This window comes from Odontomachus brunneus, unplaced genomic scaffold (genome assembly GCF_010583005.1).
Source record: "Odontomachus brunneus isolate Ranch 3 - 2012 unplaced genomic scaffold, Obru_v1 Obru_scaffold_163, whole genome shotgun sequence".
NCBI classification, from domain to species: Eukaryota; Metazoa; Arthropoda; class Insecta; order Hymenoptera; family Formicidae; genus Odontomachus; species Odontomachus brunneus.
This window is the reverse complement of record NW_022639613.1, coordinates 47,295-69,309: the sequence shown is the minus strand read 5'-3', so window position 1 is coordinate 69,309 and position 22,015 is coordinate 47,295. Positions and strand designations below refer to the sequence as shown.

The following is a 22,015-nucleotide window of genomic DNA, read 5'->3' as shown; positions in this document are numbered from 1 at the left end:
AAATGTTGGAAAAATAATAATGTTTGGTAATGTTAACGCACGTAACGAATAGATTTTTCAATCTTAATAACGTACGCGCTGAATTAATATTCTATATCAAATCGCGAATCTTAATTTTTAATATTATTGTTAATTAACCTCCCTCATTACCTTATAACTATTTTTTATTTTAAATTATAGTTGCAAAGAAGTTCTGTCAAATTCTGTCAAGATTTCAGTGACTGAGCTGGTACGGCGTCCCGTTCGGTAAGTGAAGAGATCCAAGTTTGAGTCCTGACTGAGACAGAATTTTTTCACAACTATAATTTAGAATGAAAAATGTGCAATTATAGAGTAATAAGAGAGGATTAATTAATATTAAAAATTGGGATTTAGTATCGGTATGACATGGAAGATTAATTTACCGCGTACATTATTAAGACAGGAAAATCTATTCGTCACGTGCATTAACACTGTCAAATATAAGCGTCGCGATCGCGACACGACGCCGAGTACGTATGAAACAAAATAACGCGACCGTGTAAGCTTATCTGGAATTTCTGGGTCGGTTGGTCTTCCAAGTCAAATATCTCAAGCACGAAAACTATAATCGAAAATCTGATGAAAGTTTTCTTATATAATATTTAGCGCGCGCGTAATTTGTATTAAATTTGTATTAAAATTGGTGCAGGCAATACGGAGATCTTGAAATCTCGTCCGCGAAAAGTCCTTTTTATTTTCACGCAGATTCTCAGTTTTTTTTCAGACACACGTACGTACGCACACAAGCGAATAAGTTTGTCCATCAAGCTGCATTTGCATCGATTCAGCTTTAGATCACATGTATACGCATGCACACAAGCGATGCGCGTTTGTCCGTCAGATTGCGTTTGTAATATACAGGGTGTCCGGTAACTGATCGAGCAACCGTCGTGTACAGGGAGAACAGGTCAAAATTATCATAAAAATTATATACCATTTTTAAATTTTCTCAATATTTATTCCGTAATTAATTAAAATGTATAAACGAATGAGCTCATCAGGCGGAGTAACATATACGTATCTCTTGTTACTCCGCCTCGAAATCAGCTGTTTACTTATCGTTGCTAAGAGGTAAGCCATTTATTTTGCACACAGAGCCTGTCCTACCGCTTCTCGTGAGCTCATTCGTTTATACATTTTAATTAATTACGGAATAAATATTGAGAAAATTTGAAAATGATATATAACTTTTATGATTATCTTGACCTGTTCTACCTGTACATGATAGTTAGTCAATCAGTTACCGGACACCCTGTATATAGGCTGCAATAAGCAGCATGTATTTATAATGATTGATTCACGAATTTACGCTAACCTAGAAGAAAAGATTCATGATCGACATTAGATGTACATATCAAGCTATATTTATAATTTCACATTTTCTTATAGTTTTATATCAATCTGCGCTTGTGATATCCGCGATCCGCATTGCAAACGTATAATGAAATTAATTGGCAAGAAACAAAAGATTTTCGTAGGTGAAATATTATAAAGATTTCCGTATAGACTGCACCAATCAGAATGGACATATATTATGTGCGCAATAAATATTAAATTAATCATGTATCTCTTTTTTTAATGTAAACGTGTAAATAAAATAAAACAATTTCATTAATAAATATAATAAATTTCAATGATGTTTACGACTGCGTTCCGATATTCACTACCAGTACTCAAGATCTATAGTTTGTGTCACGTACACGTATAGAGTTTCAGTACTGGTAGTAAATATTGGAACGTAGCCTGCAAATTCACATTAGAGGAAAAGATACATCACTACACGAAAATTTCATAGTAAAATGTACTACAAATATAGAGATCCAATCAAATCATATTCTATTATTTTAATTGTAAGAAAAATTGAAAAAATCATATACTTTATAAGAATTAATAGAATACAATTTTAACAATTGGAAAAATAAAGAAAAAGTATGTACTCCTTATGGAGAAAACGCAGTATAATTGAAAAAAAAGAAATAATAACAAAAAATATCTTTATTTTAAAATTATTTAAAACTACTAATATAACAAAACGTTTAAAACTACAAATTTAAAAATTAAAGGTGTTCTACGTCAAAGATACATATAGGCATAGATATATAAAATTATTAATACAATTTTCCACAATGGCAAAAGTATAACTAATGGACATTATATAAACGTTGTGCGTAATAAGCACATAAAATAGATTTTAATTAATGATTCCACAATAAAAAAATGCAGTTGGCCACGAAATTCCAAAGGTGCATACATTTTCTTTGTTGTAAAAATAATGTAAAAAATTTGTATCTAAATAATCTACACAAAAAGCTGTGAGGTCGTAACAAATAGTCTGAAAGTCTTTACAAAAGAAAAAAAAGACGCCGAGTACGTATCAAAGAAAAGACCCAAATAAAAAATAGTAATACAAAAAATATCAAATAAAAAAGATCAAAACAGAAATTATCAAAACAAAAACTACAAAATGAAAAGTACATGTTAACTTAAACAGAATGCAGATGTTTTAAATTAATTTAATTAAAAAAAGAAGTGAGATCAATATAATTAACCAAGTACGTATATGTGTAAGTATTTATTACACAAATAATTGTGTGATATTATAATGTTCAGATATTTTGAATAAGAAAAAAAATTTTGTTTAATCAATTATGTCTTAGGTCAGTATTTTATGTTAATTTGTTATTTTCTATATCTATAGTTGGGACACATCATCTCTAGTAGCATATATTGGTTTCACACACGTTTTTTAAACACGTATAAACCATTTCATAACAGTTTGTAAAATATTTCCCACACGTTTCTAAACAGTATATACTAACCGAGACGTTTTCATGTAGTATACTGTAAATCATCATATTTTATTAATCTTAATAATTGAACACTGAAATATCAAAGTATCAAATTAAGAAAAACTTAACATTGAGAATCAAAAACTCGGCAAAAACTCGGCCCCAATGAATACATTGAAATACACACATACATAAATTTATATAGTATAATACGATTTGGAATGAGAAGAGTAGCATACAAAAAAAATTAATTTACTTATGTAAAAAAAATATAAGGCTTGATTTATATTGACGAACACACATATAGGAGTTATTATATTCACATAGAAAAAATTCAATTTTATATATGACGAAACAAAATCTTGAATCCACAAACAATTAACATTGATTTTACCAATAACAAGCAACACATATTTTCACTAATGTTTTAATTTATGATAACAAATATATTCATATAGAAAAGTTATTTTTCTATACGGCAACACAGCTTTGAACTTACGAAACATCAATATAGATTTCTCCATAGTTGAGTATATTTTCAATAATATATATAATTACATAATGTATAATGTACATAAAATATTACTACATTATAAACATTTATATTGAAGAATGATGTATTCACTGGGGCATGCCGAGTTTTTGATCCTCGATGTTAAGTTTTTCTCAATTTAATACTTCGACATTTCAGCGTTCAATTATTAATATTAATAAAATATGATGAATTATAGTATACTACATGAAAACATCTCAGTTAGTATATACTGTTTAGAAACGTTTGGGAAACATTTTACAGACGGTTATGAAATAGTTTATACGTTTCATATACGTAGAAAACGTATATGAAACCAATATATGCTACTAGGAATGATGTGCCCCAACTATAGATATAGGAAATAACAAATTGACATAGGACACTGACATAAGACATAATTGATTAAAAAAAATGTTTTTTTCTTATTCAAAATATCTGAACATTATAATATCACACAATATATTTGTCACACAATTACTTGTATAATAAATACTTACATATATACGTACTTGGTTAATTATATTGATCTCACTTCTTTTTTAAATTAAATTAATTTAAAACATCTGCACATTGTTTAAGTTAACATATACTTTTCGTTTTATAGTTTTTGTTTTGATAATTTCTGTTTTGGTCTTTTTTGTTTGGTATTTTTTTGTATTGGTATTTTTTATTTGGGTCCTTTTTTTATTATTATTCTCTCAACATTTAATTAATATTCGCATTAATCTTTAGACCGCCAAAAAGCCTAAATATAGGCGTGATCGAAATTTTGTATTTGACATATCTATAATATATAGGTATTTTAAGTGACTTTCTTTGGGAATTCTAACATTATTGCTATAAAAACATTATTGCTTTTTTCCTAATAGAAACTATTAAATAAGTTGGCAGAGTGTATACTGAACATTATTTGAAATTTAGCTTACTTGAAATTTTTATTTGATTTCATACTACATCATATTTTAGAATTCACATTTAACACTGGTCGTTCTCAAACTCGGACTCGGAACATCTTTGGATCGTGAATTTATCACTTTAGGTACACCACTTTCTCGAATGATACAAACAGTCTTCGTATTGACTTCATATAATATAATATAATTTTTATTCTCAGTAAAAAATATATTTTTCGTGTTTTTATTGTTAATTTAATTAAATCTGATTATTATCGATTAAATTTAAATTTTAATCAAGTAGAGAGACTATTAATTTTCTTTTATTTTAATATTATTTACTATTAATAAATTGTTTCTTAAATAGAATGTCTGACAATTAATGATAGTATGTGCGGCGAATGATCGAACAAATTCTATAAGGTTCATTCCTTAAAGATACTATATATGTAAGATAGTATATGCTTGAGATTCAAGCGCATAAGATATTTTTAAATATCTGTCATTTTCTTAAAAATTTACTTTGCTATATTATCTTCATTTCACAAAATAAATCAGTGCAACAATATTCACTGATAAGATTCGCTCTTTCATCTACAATTATGATAGAAAAATATATAAATATAATGCATCCGAGCTGAAATATCCTAGCCGAAATGACTAATATTGAAGTCCTGTATCTATCAAAGGATATACAATGAGTTTTAAAACTGTTAAAACACTTTTTCGTCGATTTGAAAAATAGCCAATAGTCTAGTGAGAGAACATATTTTTTATTAACCTTCAGAAATAAAACTCTCTTATCGGACTATGCTCTACATTGGATCAAGAAAAATGTATTGAAATCGTCTTGAAGTTGTTTTGATACTCAATGTAATTTTAAACTGAATCAAGATTAACAGAAATACATTTAAACAATAATGCTTAATTGTAATCTATATTAATGTTATCATGTTATTATTATGTACAAAAATGTTATTATTTTGGGACTTGGTATACATTCTTTGATATGCAATATCATGTTGTTTTATGTTTTCACATCGTATATTATTCATTTTCTGTACAAAAGCGACAAAAATAGGGTATAGAAAAAACTAGTGCAAATATAGGACAATGCAAGAGTTAAATATCAATTTAAGTAACTATTTAAAATGCATGGTATGCATGGTATCATTCGATTTAAAATAAATAACCTACAAAACTATAGAGTTTGCTGCATTTTTGGCACCAATCTGCTATCAGATTTTGTTAGCAGACTCTGTAACATTACTGATATTAATTTACCGACACTATCTGATAAACAGATTCTGTGTGCAATCTGTAGCTTTCTTGCCAAGAGACATTTTCTGCTCAAAATCTGTTTTTTCAGATTTAAACACACATCTTCCAGAGTATTATCAGAAGCACATAAGTCTGGAAGACCTGTGTAACTTTGATAGCCTGCAACTTTAATTCAGATTAATATTTTTCAATTCTTTTTTTCAAAACTCCAAGATTTAAAAATATGCCTGAATAGGTTATAATACCGAAAAGTTTTATTTAGTTAAGTTCTAAAATAAAAATTAAACATGGAAAGTAAAACATTTGAGAAAAATTCGATTTTATACAAGAAATTATCTTCGAAAGTAAAAAGTTTTGAGAGGTTTGCAGCGACGCATTAGCATATTTGCAGTCTCTTTTTTTAAAAATATAATTATTTAACAAGGTGTATTTTTATCATTCATTTTATATATCTAAAATTGATTTATTAGGACCTTAACTTAGTTTCCGCCCAAAAAATACTGAGAAAAAGCATTTATTGTAAAAAATTTATTTAAATTATTTCAATGAAAGTATTTTCCATCACTTTCTACAACTTTTTGCCATCTTTCTGGCAACTGGGCGATACCATCTCGATAAAACGATGTTTGTTTCGAAGCAATCCATTCGTCCACCCATTCTCGCACTTCTTCAACATTTCGGAAGCGTGTACCACTCAAGCCGTGCTGCATCGATCTGAACAAGTGGTAATCAGAAGGCGCTATGTCTGGTGAGTACGCTGGGTGAGGAAGAGTTTCCCATTCGAGCTGCGTCAGTGTTTCTTTGACGGTTTTTCCAGTGTGTGGCCGAGCGTTATCGTGTAAGAGAATAACTTTGCGCCTGTTACTCGCTATTGCTGGTCTTTTTCGCAACAGCTCATCATTCAATTTGTTCAATTGACATTTGTAGACATCGGCAGTAACAGTTTCGTTTGGTTTCAGCAGTTCGTAGTACAGCACTCCTTGCTGATCCCACCAAATGCAAAGCATTACCTTATGACCGTGGATGTTCCGTTTTGGCTGCGATGTTGATGGTTGTCCTGGGTCTACCCATGATTTTTTGCGTTTGGGATTGTCGTAGTAGATCCACTTTTCATCGCCAGTCACAATACGCCACAGAAAACTCTTCTTTTTTTGCCTGGCAAGCAACGAAACCGTGATATTGAAACGGTTGTGAATGGCACTTTCAGACAATTCATGTGGTACCCATCTTCCTTCCTTTTGGATCTTTCCCATGGCGTGTAAACGTTTGGAAACAGCTGCTTCAGTAACTCCTAGCTCGTTTCCAAGTTCTTGTAACGTTCGAGCCGAGTTTTCATGCAATAATGCTAGCAATTCATCGTCTTGGAATTTTTTTGGCTGTCCTGAGCGTGGTTTGTCATTGACATCAAAATCATTACTTTTGAATCGTCTATACCACTCTTTACATGTTGTATGTGATGGAGCTCGATCACCATAACCTTCTTCAAGTAATCGATGAACTTCTGCTACACTTTTTTTCAAATCAAAATAGTGCAAAAGCACATGTCGAAAAAACACTTTATCGCGTTCCATTTTTCACAAAGCAAAAGAAATTGTTGTTTAGGAAAATAATTGTGTATGCTGACTGAATGTTATCGAGAAATGTCGAAATTAATCACAAACTACCTGTTTCGTTAGTAATGACTACTAGAACTGTTTGCATTGCCATCTAACATTTGCGGGCGGAAACTAAGTTAAGGTCCTAATATTTCATAGAAAATGTGTTTTACAGGTAAATATATAATAATGTTCAAGTATTCAATTTGTTTACACAAATGCTTAGATACATTAGTCTTTCCAAGCTACGTTATATTAAATTAAAGTAGGTTAAGTTAGGTTAAAGTTATCATATGAGTGTGTGTGTATGTTTCATATATAAACTTCAGACATTATTTTTATATCGCGTTCTTATAAAAATAAACCCCAGATGTCAAAGCACTTACAAATTCTTTTTTCCTATTTTATTAAAATTGTTACACAAATACGCACTATACAGGGTGTCCTATTCGTACCGTACCAGAGCTAATATATTGCTAGAATAGGTCAGGGTGAGTAATGGAATAGGTATCTTTTTTTAAACAACCACGTGAAATTTTGAAATATTTCCAACGAAAGATTTCTACCGAGTGGCAGTCCACTGGCACACGCGTTACGGTGAGACGAACGCTGTAGCATCGACATGACAGACTAGTCGGCCCAGCCTCCTAGCAACGAGGAAAACGCGTCTGTCATGTCGATGCTACAGCGCATACAGCGTTCGTCTTACCACAGCGCATATGCTAATTGGCCAGTAGGCTGCCACTCGGTAGAAATCTTTCGTTGTTAATATCTCAAAATTTCACGTGGTTGTTTAAAAAAAAATACCTATTTCATTACTCACCCCGACATATTCTAGCTATATATTAGCTCTGGTACAGTACGAGTCAAACACCCTGTATATGTATCTCACCCACAAAAGTCTCAATAAAATTTCAATAACGTGCTACTCGGTGTTTTCTTCACTAATGAGATTGGTCGACATGATGATCGAAAGAGGAGATTATAAACCTCCTCTTCTGCCCATATTTTATTCCTCTTCCCAATATATAGGACTATTTATAATGTTAATAATAAATATCTCATAAAATATGCATATGAAAAAATAGCATATGAATAAACAAGATTTGGTTGGTATTAAAGGAGACACTATCATAACTGACTATTATAGATAACACTACTACTAAGCCAAACAAAGATCAACTATATTTTTTTAAACGAATACGCTCATTTTTTATTGTTTTATGTGCAAGTCAAGGTAAAAACAATTATTTTTTATTAAACGTTTTTTTTTTATTAAATGTAAATTTTTTTAGATAATTTGTTTTAAAGAAACATCATTTATTTTATGATATTTTTACACATTTCTAAAATTTTATTTTATTTGCAAAATTGTGGAATAATAAAAACATATATCAATAATACGCTGTCGTATATTCTTATAGATCTCTTTATAGATACATATGAAAATATGAAGTAAATGTTTCTTTAAAGACGATTATTTCGAAAAATTTGCATTTAATAAAAATATGTTCCAAATAAAAAGTATTTGTTTTTATCTTTACTTCCACATAAAATAATAAAAAATTAGGTTTTCCAATAAAACAAATATAGTTAATTTTTGTTTGACCTGATAATAGCGCTTGTTTGTTTGATAATAGCGCTATCTATAATATAACTCTAATAGGGTATTATATATCTTATGTTCCCTTTAATACCAAATAAAATTTGTCTATAACATTTTTTCATGTAATACATGTTTCGCAAGATATTTGTCAATAATATTATAAATTTGTCAATAACATTATGACTTTGTATAAAAGCATTAAAACATTTTATAATTAAAGTCGCAATAAGAATTGAAAAACATAATGTAATAAAATATATAATAAAAAATATATTTTTTTTAATAAATTTTTTAAAAATCCATTTTTTTAAATTAACTAATTAATCAATATTTCGATGTCTTTTATACATATAATCGATGTCATCCAAATTTTTTTATTCTTTTAAAATGATATGTGAAACATTAATCTATTTTTAAATATCATAAATTTTTATAGAAGTGTCATTAATACTCGCGAATTGCGATCACTGCGTATTTCAACATTTAACGTGAACAATCCTTCCGTCCATGATTTTCTCTTAGCTATTCGCTTAGCATAATTGCGCGTGTAATTACGTTGTCAAGGACAAGATGGATCTAGTTATTGTGTTCTCTACAGCCGGCTTCGTCGTTCGTCATTGAACGATAAAGCAATGATCATAATGGTCACTCGGATACAATTGGATTAATAGTGGTTACGGAATAACGTAACAGGCTGTCAATCGAATTAATCTTTCGAGTAATAATAAATCAAAGTAATTTTGAGATGTGAGGAAGACATGAAAATTATTATTTTAAGTACGTTTATTTTTAGTAAAATATATATCTAAAATGTTGCAAAGTAAAATTGTGAATTATATTTTTATTATTCAAGAATATTTTGTTGTTAATGAAATAGTAATGGTAAAAAAAAATGAAGAGCAAGAAGTTCCAAAGAAAGAATTGCTACATTAACTTTTTATAGTTTTTCTAGTCAATAATCCCAATAGATCGCAATAATCATACTATATATATATATATATATATATATATATATATATATATATATATATATATATATATAATATTTGTGTCTTCTTTTTGTATAAAACAAAATATCTTGTTAATATATGAATTGGCGATATATATATACGTGCGATAATTAAACAAATAAACAGATTTCACAAATTTTCTGGAAATATATTTATCAATATATCGCGCTTGATAGGTAAAAAAATTGCAAGAAAATGCCTTTTTACATAATCATACAATTGCAAAAGAATATAAAAGACTCCATAGAGACTTGATTGCAAGAATGTCACGCAAAAGCTCGTGACAATCAAATTCAATCAGGCTTCGTAAAATAAACGTATTTCCGCAATGACATAGTGCGACATCCGCACCCGTAGACATAATACTGCACAAGTACATGGTATCGCAAAAATGATGTAACAAGTTATATATGTTACTTCTGTATTGAGTTTTAAGGAAATTGATAGAAACCTTGAAACCATGAAAAATAATAGAATATAATTTATTTAATCAATAAATTTTTCAGTAATTTGATATTTAAGTTTTATATAATTATACATACACTCAGTTGCGTTGATGCTATATTATTTCTCAAATCGGTAACCACTAAAAAGTTTTGCCGTATCCGTATCCGTTTCTAGCTGATCGTTTTTCATGACTGTTGATTCATCCGGTAAGCGGGAATGTGTCAAAATGAAGTGACATTTTGATAGCTTGACGTTTCATACATACGTGTTTTTATCAGAAAGTTATCCACTCACGTGTAACGCGTAATCAGTAGAAGAATAAAAATGTTAAAAAAGATAAGTAAGAAGTTAATATACAAAATTATAATAAATTTATATACATATAGACACAAAGGGTCTCTGCTTTTAATATTTTCACGAAGTTTTTACTTTATTCGAATAAATATAGAATATTTATTAATAACGAATAATTTGAGAGCAAATCGCGTTTACATTTTGTTTTAAACGTGTACAATAAATTAATTTTGCGAGTCATCTTGTGAGTATCATTGTTAATGATAACAATCTGTTTTTTTAATAAAAATGGCTTCCTTCCGTTATCGCATCAATAATCTGTTGCATCATTTGTCTGTCATCAAATAATTTTTTATATAACTCAATTATTTATTCTATATTCTATATAATTTGCAAAATTACTCGATTCTTTTTGATAGTTACTGCAAATTCATTTAGCATAAATATTTATCTGCCTAGTAAATAATTTTTTTCTTAAAAAATTACCATAAATTAATACAAAAAATCGATTACATTATCAAAGAGAATACGTAATTCTGTTATATAGCACTAGTATAAAAATATATAGTTCATTACAACAAATTTATTTTTATTATTTACTAAGTTATATTTTAACCGCGCATAAAAACAGAATTTCTTGTACAAATCATATAAAACATAATATCAATTAATTAAAATATTTATACAAGTTAATGTATATTTTATTATAAATAATAATTACGATATATCTATAACCAAGCAAAGTAAAAAATAAAAAAAATATTAAATAAATGAGAAAAGATCACAAAATTAAGCAACATAAATACAAAAATACATATATATTTCTTTTAACTCTATTATTATCTATTTTATATTATAAATTATGAAGTTTGGTGTCGAAGTATGATAGTCTATGAATTATATTAACGGACGTCCAAAGTCGAAAGAAACATCCGCTAAAATGTAACAAATTCAAGTCGGCGTATGTTCCTAAATGTCGCATGAATCAGTATTATTGTGCAATTCATATAAATCGTCGTTCATTAACGATGTATCGTACCTGACAGAGGTACGAAATAATGAAGAAATAAAAAAAAAATGTTTTTGACAACAGTGATCGAAATAAAAGAACCGCGTGCTGAGAAAGATAAAAAGATAGTGGTGGGGGAGGAGGAGAGGGCGGGAGGCGGAAAGAAAACCAGTCGACGACGAGATTAGCACAGGGTAGTTTTTCTGTGCGATTCTAATTTTGGGATTCGCTGCGAGATCGCGGCTAAGTGCTTCATCTCCTAGTATTTTATCGCATCGTACCTTCTCCGGCGGACATATATCCAATGACAACGGCGACAGCGACGAATAATCACTGACGCATCGATGGTCGCGCACGAGCAGTCGTCCAACGTCGCTTCTCCTTCAATCGTCGGTCGTCAGGTTGTGTTCGTCCCACAAAAGATGGGGTGTCGCCGAGGATTACGTTATTGTCCACACAATGGTATGTGCGTGCGCCACGTGATGCGTGCGCGTGTCGTTAACAAGGAACACTCGACGACACACGTATCACGGTGGCATCGTGCGAATCACTGAACCGACCTCACTCGGTCGCCTCGATTCTCGTGTCCGCGACGCTACCGTTCGACCCACCGCGTTCCGACAGGGCTGGTTTCTTAGGGTGCTTACAGGTGCGATATATATTCACCCTCGATGCTTATCGCTATCTGTTTCTCTATGATTGATGAAAATTGGTGGATATGAAATAAGTGACAATCGATGAAACATTGTATCTCCGGATCGAAAATATATCAAGGTTCTGTTTCTGACTTGAAGTTCTTAGCAACGAGTATTTGTACAGAGCAAGAAACGTTTTTAAAATGGAACCTATTCCAAGCTCAATTTGTTTGACCAAAAATTTAGATAAAATTTAGGTGAGGAATAATTACGATGGTTTAAAATTTGCCTTTTTTCCCTAATAAAAATTCTGAATTCTTAAAATTGAATATGAAAGATATAAACTCAATATAATGAATATTAATTTCTCAATTAATTTTAACTTAATTGTGAAAATATTCTAAATTCAGCTTAATTAGGATATTATATTGATTGTGTTTTAAAGAAGAAACATAGCATAGTTTCATAATAATGAAACTTTCATGCAAAGATTATTAGTATAGTATTCGTTTTATTTAAGAAATATTACCCCTTTTAAATAAACACACGTTTAATAGAATATAACACAATATAAAATTCCTGAATATTCGTGAAATGCATTATTATATATTCGTATATACTAGCACACGCAAAATCAAGATGTTAACAAAATATATTTACATACAGTAACAAAATATATATTTTACACACTGTAGTGCACCATTAATAATACGTCCCCGAAATTGTTGTAGCCAAATAAAAATAATTTAAACATTATTAATTATAACAAACGATGACAATAAAATTAAGAATGAAAGTTTATAGTTTAAAAGCTAAGCCGGTGCAAACGCGAAATTTGAGATTTGGTTTCGGGGCGCATAGATATCTCAACCCGCACCTACGAGTCTCATCCGCTTGCGATGATTGGTCAGTTTTTTCGCGGGTCGATTTGTTGCTAGATGTTTTTCGCGCAAACGCGTTGCGTTACTGATCGGCTTTCACCGATCGATTGAAATTAACATGTATTTAGTAATAGTAATTCGCAAGTTTCGCTGAATCTATAAACGCTATAAAATAACGAATTGTTAACATTATAACATAAAATTACTATCTGCTTGAAATATTGCACTTTGATCTTGCAAATGCAGTTGATGTTTCTTAAGATTTCTTTTCGACGCGAATAATGTAATTGAATAATGTTTGATATGAAATAAAAAATTACGAGAATAATGAGAATTTTACTCTATATAAATCTTATTATATCCGAGATAACCAAGCGTGATTTAGCATATCAAGCAAACGAATGTATTGCATGTTTTGCTGAATAGTTGATATTTGGTTGCCATCATCGTAAGCGATGTGCTACCAAATTCAGCAACATGAGTGGTAATACATATAATCAGTTAATGAAATTTTTTTAAGAGCAAACGATCAGCAATAATAGTACGGAAGGTTGCAAACAACATGATGGCAACATGACAAGAACTGATGACTTGTTTTTGGGTCAATAGCATTTTGATGGCAACGTGACAACAATAACAGAAATGGAACCTTTTTCATCGATTTGCTTTGTATTTGCTTTCAATCGTTGAAGTTTCTAAATTACATGTTTTTGTCGACAAAGTGTGAACAATAAGTAATTTTCATATATTTACAACAATTTGTCAATAACAAACACACTGTGTACGAATTTAAAAAATAATTGTTTATTTGGCAACTTTAGGGTGCGTTCCCACTTAGCGTGTCATGCGTCGCGTCGTCCAAGTTAAACCAATCAAATCGTCCCATTTATTGCGTAACTTCATGCCGAATAAAATGGGACGATTTGATTGGCTTAACTCGGACGACGCGACGCGTGACGCGCGAAGTGGGAATTCAGCCTTATATATGTTATATGACTATTATTTGGTGTTTGCAAGGTATGTTATAACATACTATGAACATTATAAGGATATATTATATAAGCGTAAATCGTAAGAATATCGTTGGAGTTATTGGGAATCGCTGCGTGCCGCTCGATTCTCAAGTTAAGTAACACTTTTAACGGAATCAGGACATGGATGGTGGGTGACTGGTGATATTACCGCTTCGGATCGAAACTATCGAGGGGAGGAGGATTCACAAAAGTTTGGAGTGTGTGTTGTTGACAATCTTCGATACCTAAATGGTTTATGAGACATGAGAAAATTAGGAATTATAAATATATTTTTTAAATATTATGATTTTCTCATTTTTCACCTTCGCACAATAATTCTCAGTATTTGATTACTATTAATATTTAACAGTGATTTTATTATCAGTATTCACCAGAAATTAAGCACTGGCCAAAAAATTACTGAATTACTGGTAATACTTAATCACTAATAATTTTTCAGTATTTCTTAGTATGATTAGGTGCTTCTACATTATGTTCGTTGGAATATGTTCGTTGGAATATGCGATGACAATATGCCATCATATGTACGTCATTCATATTTAAGCAATTGTTGTCGTCATGTTAACTTAGTATCGATTCATGAAGAATACACGTGAGCACAATCCAACGAACATAATGTAGAAGCATCTTGTCCCTACTTTTTCGAAAACATTTGCTTCAACGGTTCTCAACAACTTGACGGCAACTTCATAGACAGGTTATCTGAGATGATTATCATAATTTACTTGTTTGACATATTTATATTCGCACTTATCTCGATTCCCAAATCTGAAATAAAACTAGAAGACGAAATACAAGATGTCACACAACACGCACATCCACTCATTCCAGATAGCACAATGAATTTCTAAATTATTCTTAAAGTATTCTTCTTTCTTGAACGGTAATTCTTTAAGAATTCGTAAAAATAAACTTTAGGAACGCCTAAGGAAGTTATATGCACTACAATTAGAATTTCTGGCAACTTTTTAAAGTATTCATTTTTAATTACTTATGGAACAATAAATATATATCTTATAAATTTTTTTATATATAATAGGTATTACTTTTTTTAACAGAAACTATTTGTAAATATTATAGCGTTGCCTGATTTCACTTGAAAATTTTAGATTACTTGATTCTAATATCATCACATTTAAAAATTCTCACTGCCACTAGTGGGACTCGAACTTGGATCCTGAGGCATCTCTGGATTATGAGTCTGTTGCTTTAGACACTACACCACTTCTTCGATTGATATAAACGTCTTACATTTTGCCTATATGTATTGTAATTAACACAGTAATATAATTTTTTGATAATATGATTTAATAAAATAATTTAATTTTAATAAAAATTATATTTTTCACGTAATTTATTGATAATTTAATCCTTAACTAATGAGGTGAGGTCTACAAAATCTCGTATTCTATTTCGTTTTTTTTTTTTATGTTTATAGTAAACATTTTTTTATTGTTAACTGTTATTAAATAGACAAAGTCATAAAAGACTATAAACTTTGAATAATTATAAATTATAATTATAGACTTTGAATAATTATACAATTTACAAAAAGAAAAAATCTACTTTACCATATAAGATTTAATTAAATTAATTAAATTTATATATAAATATATAAATCAACGCTTATTATAAGCGATGGGATATTTGTCCAATGTAACCATAAAATGTAAATAAAATTAGCTAATAATAGTAATTTCTCACGAATTCTCAGAGTATCCCAAATAATAATTCGCGAAATATTCATTATAATAAAGAAGAAATACTTTATAATGAATTAGGCTCGGATAATTCTTCAAGAATTCTTCAGATATTCATTTTTCTAATTCTGTAGGTTTTCTTTAAAATGAATTCTCTATGAACTTCTATTAATCTTCGTGCTATCTGGCATGCTATAGAACTTATCAAGTTGAACAAAAGAATCCTTTATCATTTCATAAACGATATTTATTGAAATAATAATTAAAAAAAATTAGGGCAAATGAGTATGCCCTTATAGAAATATCATACTAAGAATCATTGATAATTACTTATTATCCAGTATTTTTAATACTGAAAATAGGTAATTATCAGTGATTCTTAGTATGATATTTCTATAAGGGTGTGCGATGCGGCGGAACAAACTTTATAGTTTTAAATGACATATTTTAGGTTTGTTATCTAATCTTCTAGCAACACACACACAGCGAATATAGGAATAAAATCCAACATAAAACATGCGATCTCATCACTCACTACTAGCCTCATGTTACTCCATCTTTTGCTAACAGATATTCATCGTTATTAGGTGATGGTCAACATGCCGAACATCCCAAGTAGCAAACACATGTCATTTTGACGGGACGAATATTAGACATGTTCGTACAAATGACATTTACTAACCAAAAAATAAGCAATATATATAAATTATATCCAGTGCCATAGAAGGAGAGCATACTAGATGACGGCGGGACGCCGTCGTTTGGGACCTGCGTTTCTTTTCGTTCCAGAGAAAAAAATATTAAAAGTGCGATTTGCTACGGCCGGGATTCGAACTCGGATTTTTCGCTTGTCAGGCGACTGCTCTAAACCACTGATCTGCTTGACGCTCTACCACAATCCTCTCCCTAGATAACGCTCAGAGATGCCGTTCGGAAGCGATATCTCTGGCGCTATCCCGAGCTCACGGCGATTACAGAGAGAAACATTGTTACTGTACCAAATGATACAGCTGTCAGTCTCTCAAAGTCAAAAGTTACTATCCTTTAAAACTTGCTGTTCATGTACGAGTATATCCGTCTTCTCCGTTGCCCCTCCTCATCCAGGGCAAATCATAGAAAAAGCCCCGGAGTCGACACTAATTTTTTTTACAGCCCCCGGGTGCTTAGACATGTTTCGCAATACGCAACCCCGAGGGGGATTCAACCTGCCTCAAATTGGTGTCGACCTCGGAGCTTTCTCCATAATTTGCACTAGATATAACTTTAAATAACGTTATATTGATTATACGTTATTTTGTCGATTTTATGATATAATAATTCAATTCTGTGCTGTAATTCTTTATCTTATGTAAAAATCTAAAGATAATTTTTTCCTTAATAATAGTTTAATAAAAAAATTTGCATCGACAAAGGCCAATACATTCTGTCAAATAAATACCGGGAATTGTTTATTTCAAAAACCCGTAAAAAGTATGAAAACAATGTTTTGCTATAAATTGGTACCAATGTACCTAATTATCATGTAGAATTTTGTCGCCATCTGTCAACCAGTTTGTTTATAGCTGTTGGTTTTGTTATTCGACCTCAAGTATACTCTGCGATTTTTAAAATGGATACAAATATCGAACAGTTTGCCTCAAATTTCGTGTTGCCAACGAAATTTCTTGTGCTGAGTCGTTGAAAATGTTGGAGAAGGCCTATGGTACAAAACATTCAAAGAAGACCGAGAAGTGGTTGAAGACTTGCCTTATTCTGGTCGACTTTCAACGTCTTCAACTGACAAAAACATCGACAAAGTGAAGGAAATGGGGATGGAAAATCAACAAACAATATTATCTAGGCATTATGGCGCGTTTGAGAGAGAATGTTCGCCAGAAAAGGCCAGATTTGTGGAAGAATAATTCATGGGTTTTGCACCACGACAAGGCGCTGTGCCACACATCGACTCTTGTATGCGAATTTTTGACTAAACACTCAAGGAATGTCATCGACCAAGCCGACTTCGAAGCTTTTTCCATAATTTGTACTAGATATAACTTTAAATAACACACGAATAACACACGGTGCGGACATAGCCAGATAGCCAACTGTCTGTGAGTTTGTTGCCGTATTGTCGATAACAAACAGGAACTAATTTAAACAAACTAAGTATAAGGTAAAATAGCATTATGTGTGTCTCATTGAACGTGAATTCTAATTCAAATAACGGCAATATGTTGACGCAGATTTGTAATTCGCTAAAAAGTTTTTGTCAAGATGCTGACAACGTGCTACTGTCGTTTACTCTTGAAATTTTGTCATCTAAGTATAAGCAATCATATTGTATTCAGTAACGCGTTTATTACATATTATTGGGAGTACAAATAAGTCTCCGCCGTTTGACAAAAGATGACCCCACCAATAAGTTATGGTTGAAATTATCAGATGTAAAACGTCATATCGTAAGGTTGGACATCTGGCAACACCATAACCTTGAAATATTAGCGATTTTGTATCAGCATCACATAATTTTTTTCGTGCGAAAATGTCGAGTTTTGAGCCGAATAAACGTCGTTTGCGGGAACTTTTGATTTATTTCTTTAATTTGAAGAAATCTGCAGCTAAGGCACATCGATTGCTTATAGAAGCATATAGTGAGGCTGCTTTAAGTGAGAGAAGTTGTCGCAAGTGGTTTCAAAAGTTTAAGAACGGTGAGTTTGACGTCGAAGACAAAGAACGTAGCGGAAGGCCGAAAGTGTACGAAGACGCGGAATTGGAAGCATTATTGGAGGAAGATTCGTGTAAAACGCAAGAAGAACTTGCACTTACATTAGGAGTGACTCAATAAGCAATTTCACATCGTTTAAAATCGTTGGGAATGATTTAAAAGCAAGGAAATTAGGTTCCATATGAACTGAAGCCGAGAAACGTTGAACGTTGATTTTGCACATGTGAAATGCTGCTTGCCAGGCATAAACGAAAGGGTTTTTTGCATCGTATAGTCACTGGTGATAAAAAATGGATCCACTACGATAACCCAAAGAAGAGGAAATAATGGGGATCACGTGGCCATGCTTCAACATCGACAGCCAAGCCGAATATTCATGGAAAAAAACTCATGTTGTGTATTTGGTGGGATCAGCTTGGTGTCGTGTATTATGAGTTGCTCAAACCGAACGAAACCATTACTGGAGCTCTCTACCGAACACAATTGATGAGATTGAGCCGAGCACTCAAGGAAAAACGCGCCCACTACTACTCCTGACACGACAAAATTATTCTCCTGCATGATAATGCTCGTCCACATGCTGCGGCGCCGGTCAAAACCTACTTGGAAACACTCAATTGGGAAGTTTTACCCCACCCGCCGTATTCACTAGACATTGCTCCCTTTGACTATCACTTGTTTCGATCGATGATACACGGCCTGTCTGAGCAGCACTTCACATCATATGAAGATACCAAAAATTGGGTCGATTCATGGATAGCCTCAAAAGATGAAGCGTTCTTCCGACGCAGTATCCGTATGCTGCCAGAAAGATGGGAAAAAGTAGTGGCTAGCGATGGACAATACTTTGAATAAAACATAAGATACCGTTCTTTCACAATAAATGCCCAATTTTTTTATAAAAAACGGCGGAGACTTATTTGTACTGCTAATAATAAATATTAAGCAAACATTTAACAGTACCTGCTGTGTATTGGTTTACTCAAAATACTTAATCACACTTAGCTATCTGGGTATGTTTATAACTTTTTTTATGTTTTGGTGTGGGAAGCTCAGCTCTGTAGTTTTCCCATATTTTACCCTAGTCCCATATTTTCCCATAGTTTACCCTATTTTAGTTACACCCTGTATATTTCTATGTCCCGAGTCAAAAAACAAATAATAGTTTCCTTGAATATATTTCCAAATTTGCGAGTAATTCAAAATCAACATAGAAAAATAGTTGTAGAACACTTTGTACAGTAAGTGTTCCACTTACATACAAATCAGTACGACGGGTTGCCTCGTCGGCAGACGCGCGTACCGTGTCATAGTAGACCTTGTCACGCGCACTTGTCACGCGAATTTGTCACGCACACTTTCTTTCTTATAAAGTTTACTGCGTTCTCTCCAAGTTATCACGATCGCAACGGACTTACGATCGGACTATTAATCGGTTATGACAGAAATAACAATACAGATGTAAAAATGGATAAGAATAATATGATAATAGGAGATAGAGGTTTTATTTTAATCAAAAAATATCAATCACAGTCATTTTCTAGTTCTCGACTTTCACCTTTTACTAATACGCATCTTACATATTTATAGAATTTTAAAAACACATATGTGGACACGATACAATGTTACCTATACAGGATGTCTCGCACTCTCCTCCGGACATTTAGTGGGGACGTAGAATGGATTGATGTGAACATAAAAGTCCTATACCGCTCTGCGAAATTCGTAATAATAGTCGAGTAATTAATTGTGAAAGATTAAGGAAAAGCATGTGCTGAATGGTAGAGGACGAACCGCTTAAGTCGCAGCGCAGCCCAATAATATAGCGCGCGGATGTCGTGCGTAGCGATTGGAAGACAATGCACCACTGTCTATACTTATAACGCTGTGCTCCTACAGCTCGTATTGACGCGGTGCGGCAAGACTTAGGAGCGCAGCAGTATAAGGATAGGCAGTGGTGCGTTGTTTTCCAATCGCCACGCGCGACATCCGCGCCCTATATTATTGGGTTGCACTGTGACTCAAGCGGTCCGTCCTCTACCATTCAGCACATGCTTTTCCTTAATCTCTCACAATTAATTACTTGACGATTATTACGAATTTCGCAAAACGGTATAGGACTTTTATGTTCACATCAATCCATTCTACGTCCCTACTAAATGCCCGGAGGAGAGTGTGAGACACTGTATAGGGTACCCGAAACCTTTCTTGACACAATTCGTTAGAAAACAGAACAGAGTAAACGGAACAGAAAAGTCAAATATTATTTTGCGAAATTCGCAATAGTTTTCGAGTAATTAATTATTTTGTCTCAGCAAATTAGCGCGTGCGACCGTGATACACGTGAATCGCCGCTCGCTGCGTCCTTCCGCCCATAGCTACGCTGTATCTCGTAACTATGGTAATTATGGCTACGAGACACATCGTAGCTATGGGCGGAGAAACGCAGCGAGTCGCGATTCGCGTGTATCATGGTCGCGCACCGGCCCGAGCGCTAATTTGTTCACACAAAATAATTAATTCCTCGAAAATTATTGCGAATTTCACAAAATGGTATTTGACTTTTCTGTACCGTTTAATTCGTTCTATTTTCCTCCGATTTGTGTCAAGAAAAGTTTCGGACACCCTGTATACAGGGTGTCTCACACTCTTCTTCGGGCATTTTGTGGGGACGTAGAACAGGTTGAGCTGAACATAAAAGTCCTATACTGTTTGCGATATTCACAATAATTATCGAGATATTAATTATAGAAAACTTGTAAATGATCATGCAGAATATGGTAAATGAGTTATAGTAGCGACGCGACTGTCGTCGTGTACTTATACTTTAGGTCAAATTGAACAAAAAAGTCCTCTACCATTTTCCAAATAATCACATAGATTTTTAATTATTAATTAAAGAAGATTATTGCACGATTTTGCGTAATAATGCACTTATCTTCTTTAATTAATAATTAAAAATCTATGTGATTGTTTGCAAAATGATAGAGGACTTTTTTATTCAATTTGACCTAAAGTATAATATAAGTACACGACGGCAGTCGTCGCTATTATAACTCATTTACCATATCCTGCATGATCATTTACAAGTTTTCTATAATTAATATCTCGATAATTATTGCGAATATCGCAAAACGGTATAGGACTTTTATGTTCACCTCAACCTGTTCTACGTCCCCACAAAATGTCCGGAGAAGAGTGTGAGACACCCTGTATATGTATATATACAGGGTGGACCATTTTAATCCATCCAGTCGAATATGTCGAAAACCAAGCACGGGAGAGAAAAATGTTTCAGACAAAAGTTGTAAGGCTTAAAAAAACGCATTCAACAATAATAGTTATTTGACATAGGATGGCGTCGCCAAGGTCAGAACAAGGTCAACTTTGCTTTTTTAAATAGAAATACATATTTTTTATTACGGCATTTTATTCAACGTAAAAATGCAAATAACTTTTGCTTGAAAAAATTTTTTATACGACCTCTATTTTCTAAGATATTTACGTAAATATCTACAAGATTATTGGTTTCAATAATTTTTTACTTGAATTCTGTCAACTTTAGCGGAAAATATGAA

At 32.1% G+C, this 22,015-nt stretch overlaps 2 protein-coding genes across 6 annotated transcripts in view; one reads left to right on the top strand and one right to left on the bottom strand.

Moving 5' to 3' along the window:
• LOC116850988 (carbohydrate sulfotransferase 11) overlaps positions 1-12,068 on the bottom strand; it is a 94,476-nt gene extending 82,408 nt beyond the window's left edge. Inside the window, exon 1 of the mRNA XM_032829927.1 lies at positions 11,762-12,068. Coding sequence (XP_032685818.1) covers positions 11,762-11,777 — 16 coding nt within the window. The 5' untranslated portion in view covers positions 11,778-12,068. The remainder of the gene's footprint in view (positions 1-11,761) is intronic.
• Positions 1-22,015, top strand: part of LOC116850987 — a 168,008-nt gene that overhangs the window by 114,114 nt on the left and 31,879 nt on the right. For 4 of the 5 annotated variants that reach the window (XM_032829925.1, XM_032829922.1, XM_032829923.1 and 1 more), the window contains exon 4: positions 181-246. The exons of the other annotated variant lie outside the window; for it this stretch is intronic. In XM_032829925.1, the coding sequence (XP_032685816.1) occupies positions 181-246 (66 nt within the window). The remainder of the gene's footprint in view (positions 1-180; positions 247-22,015) is intronic. 5 annotated transcript variants of the gene reach the window in all.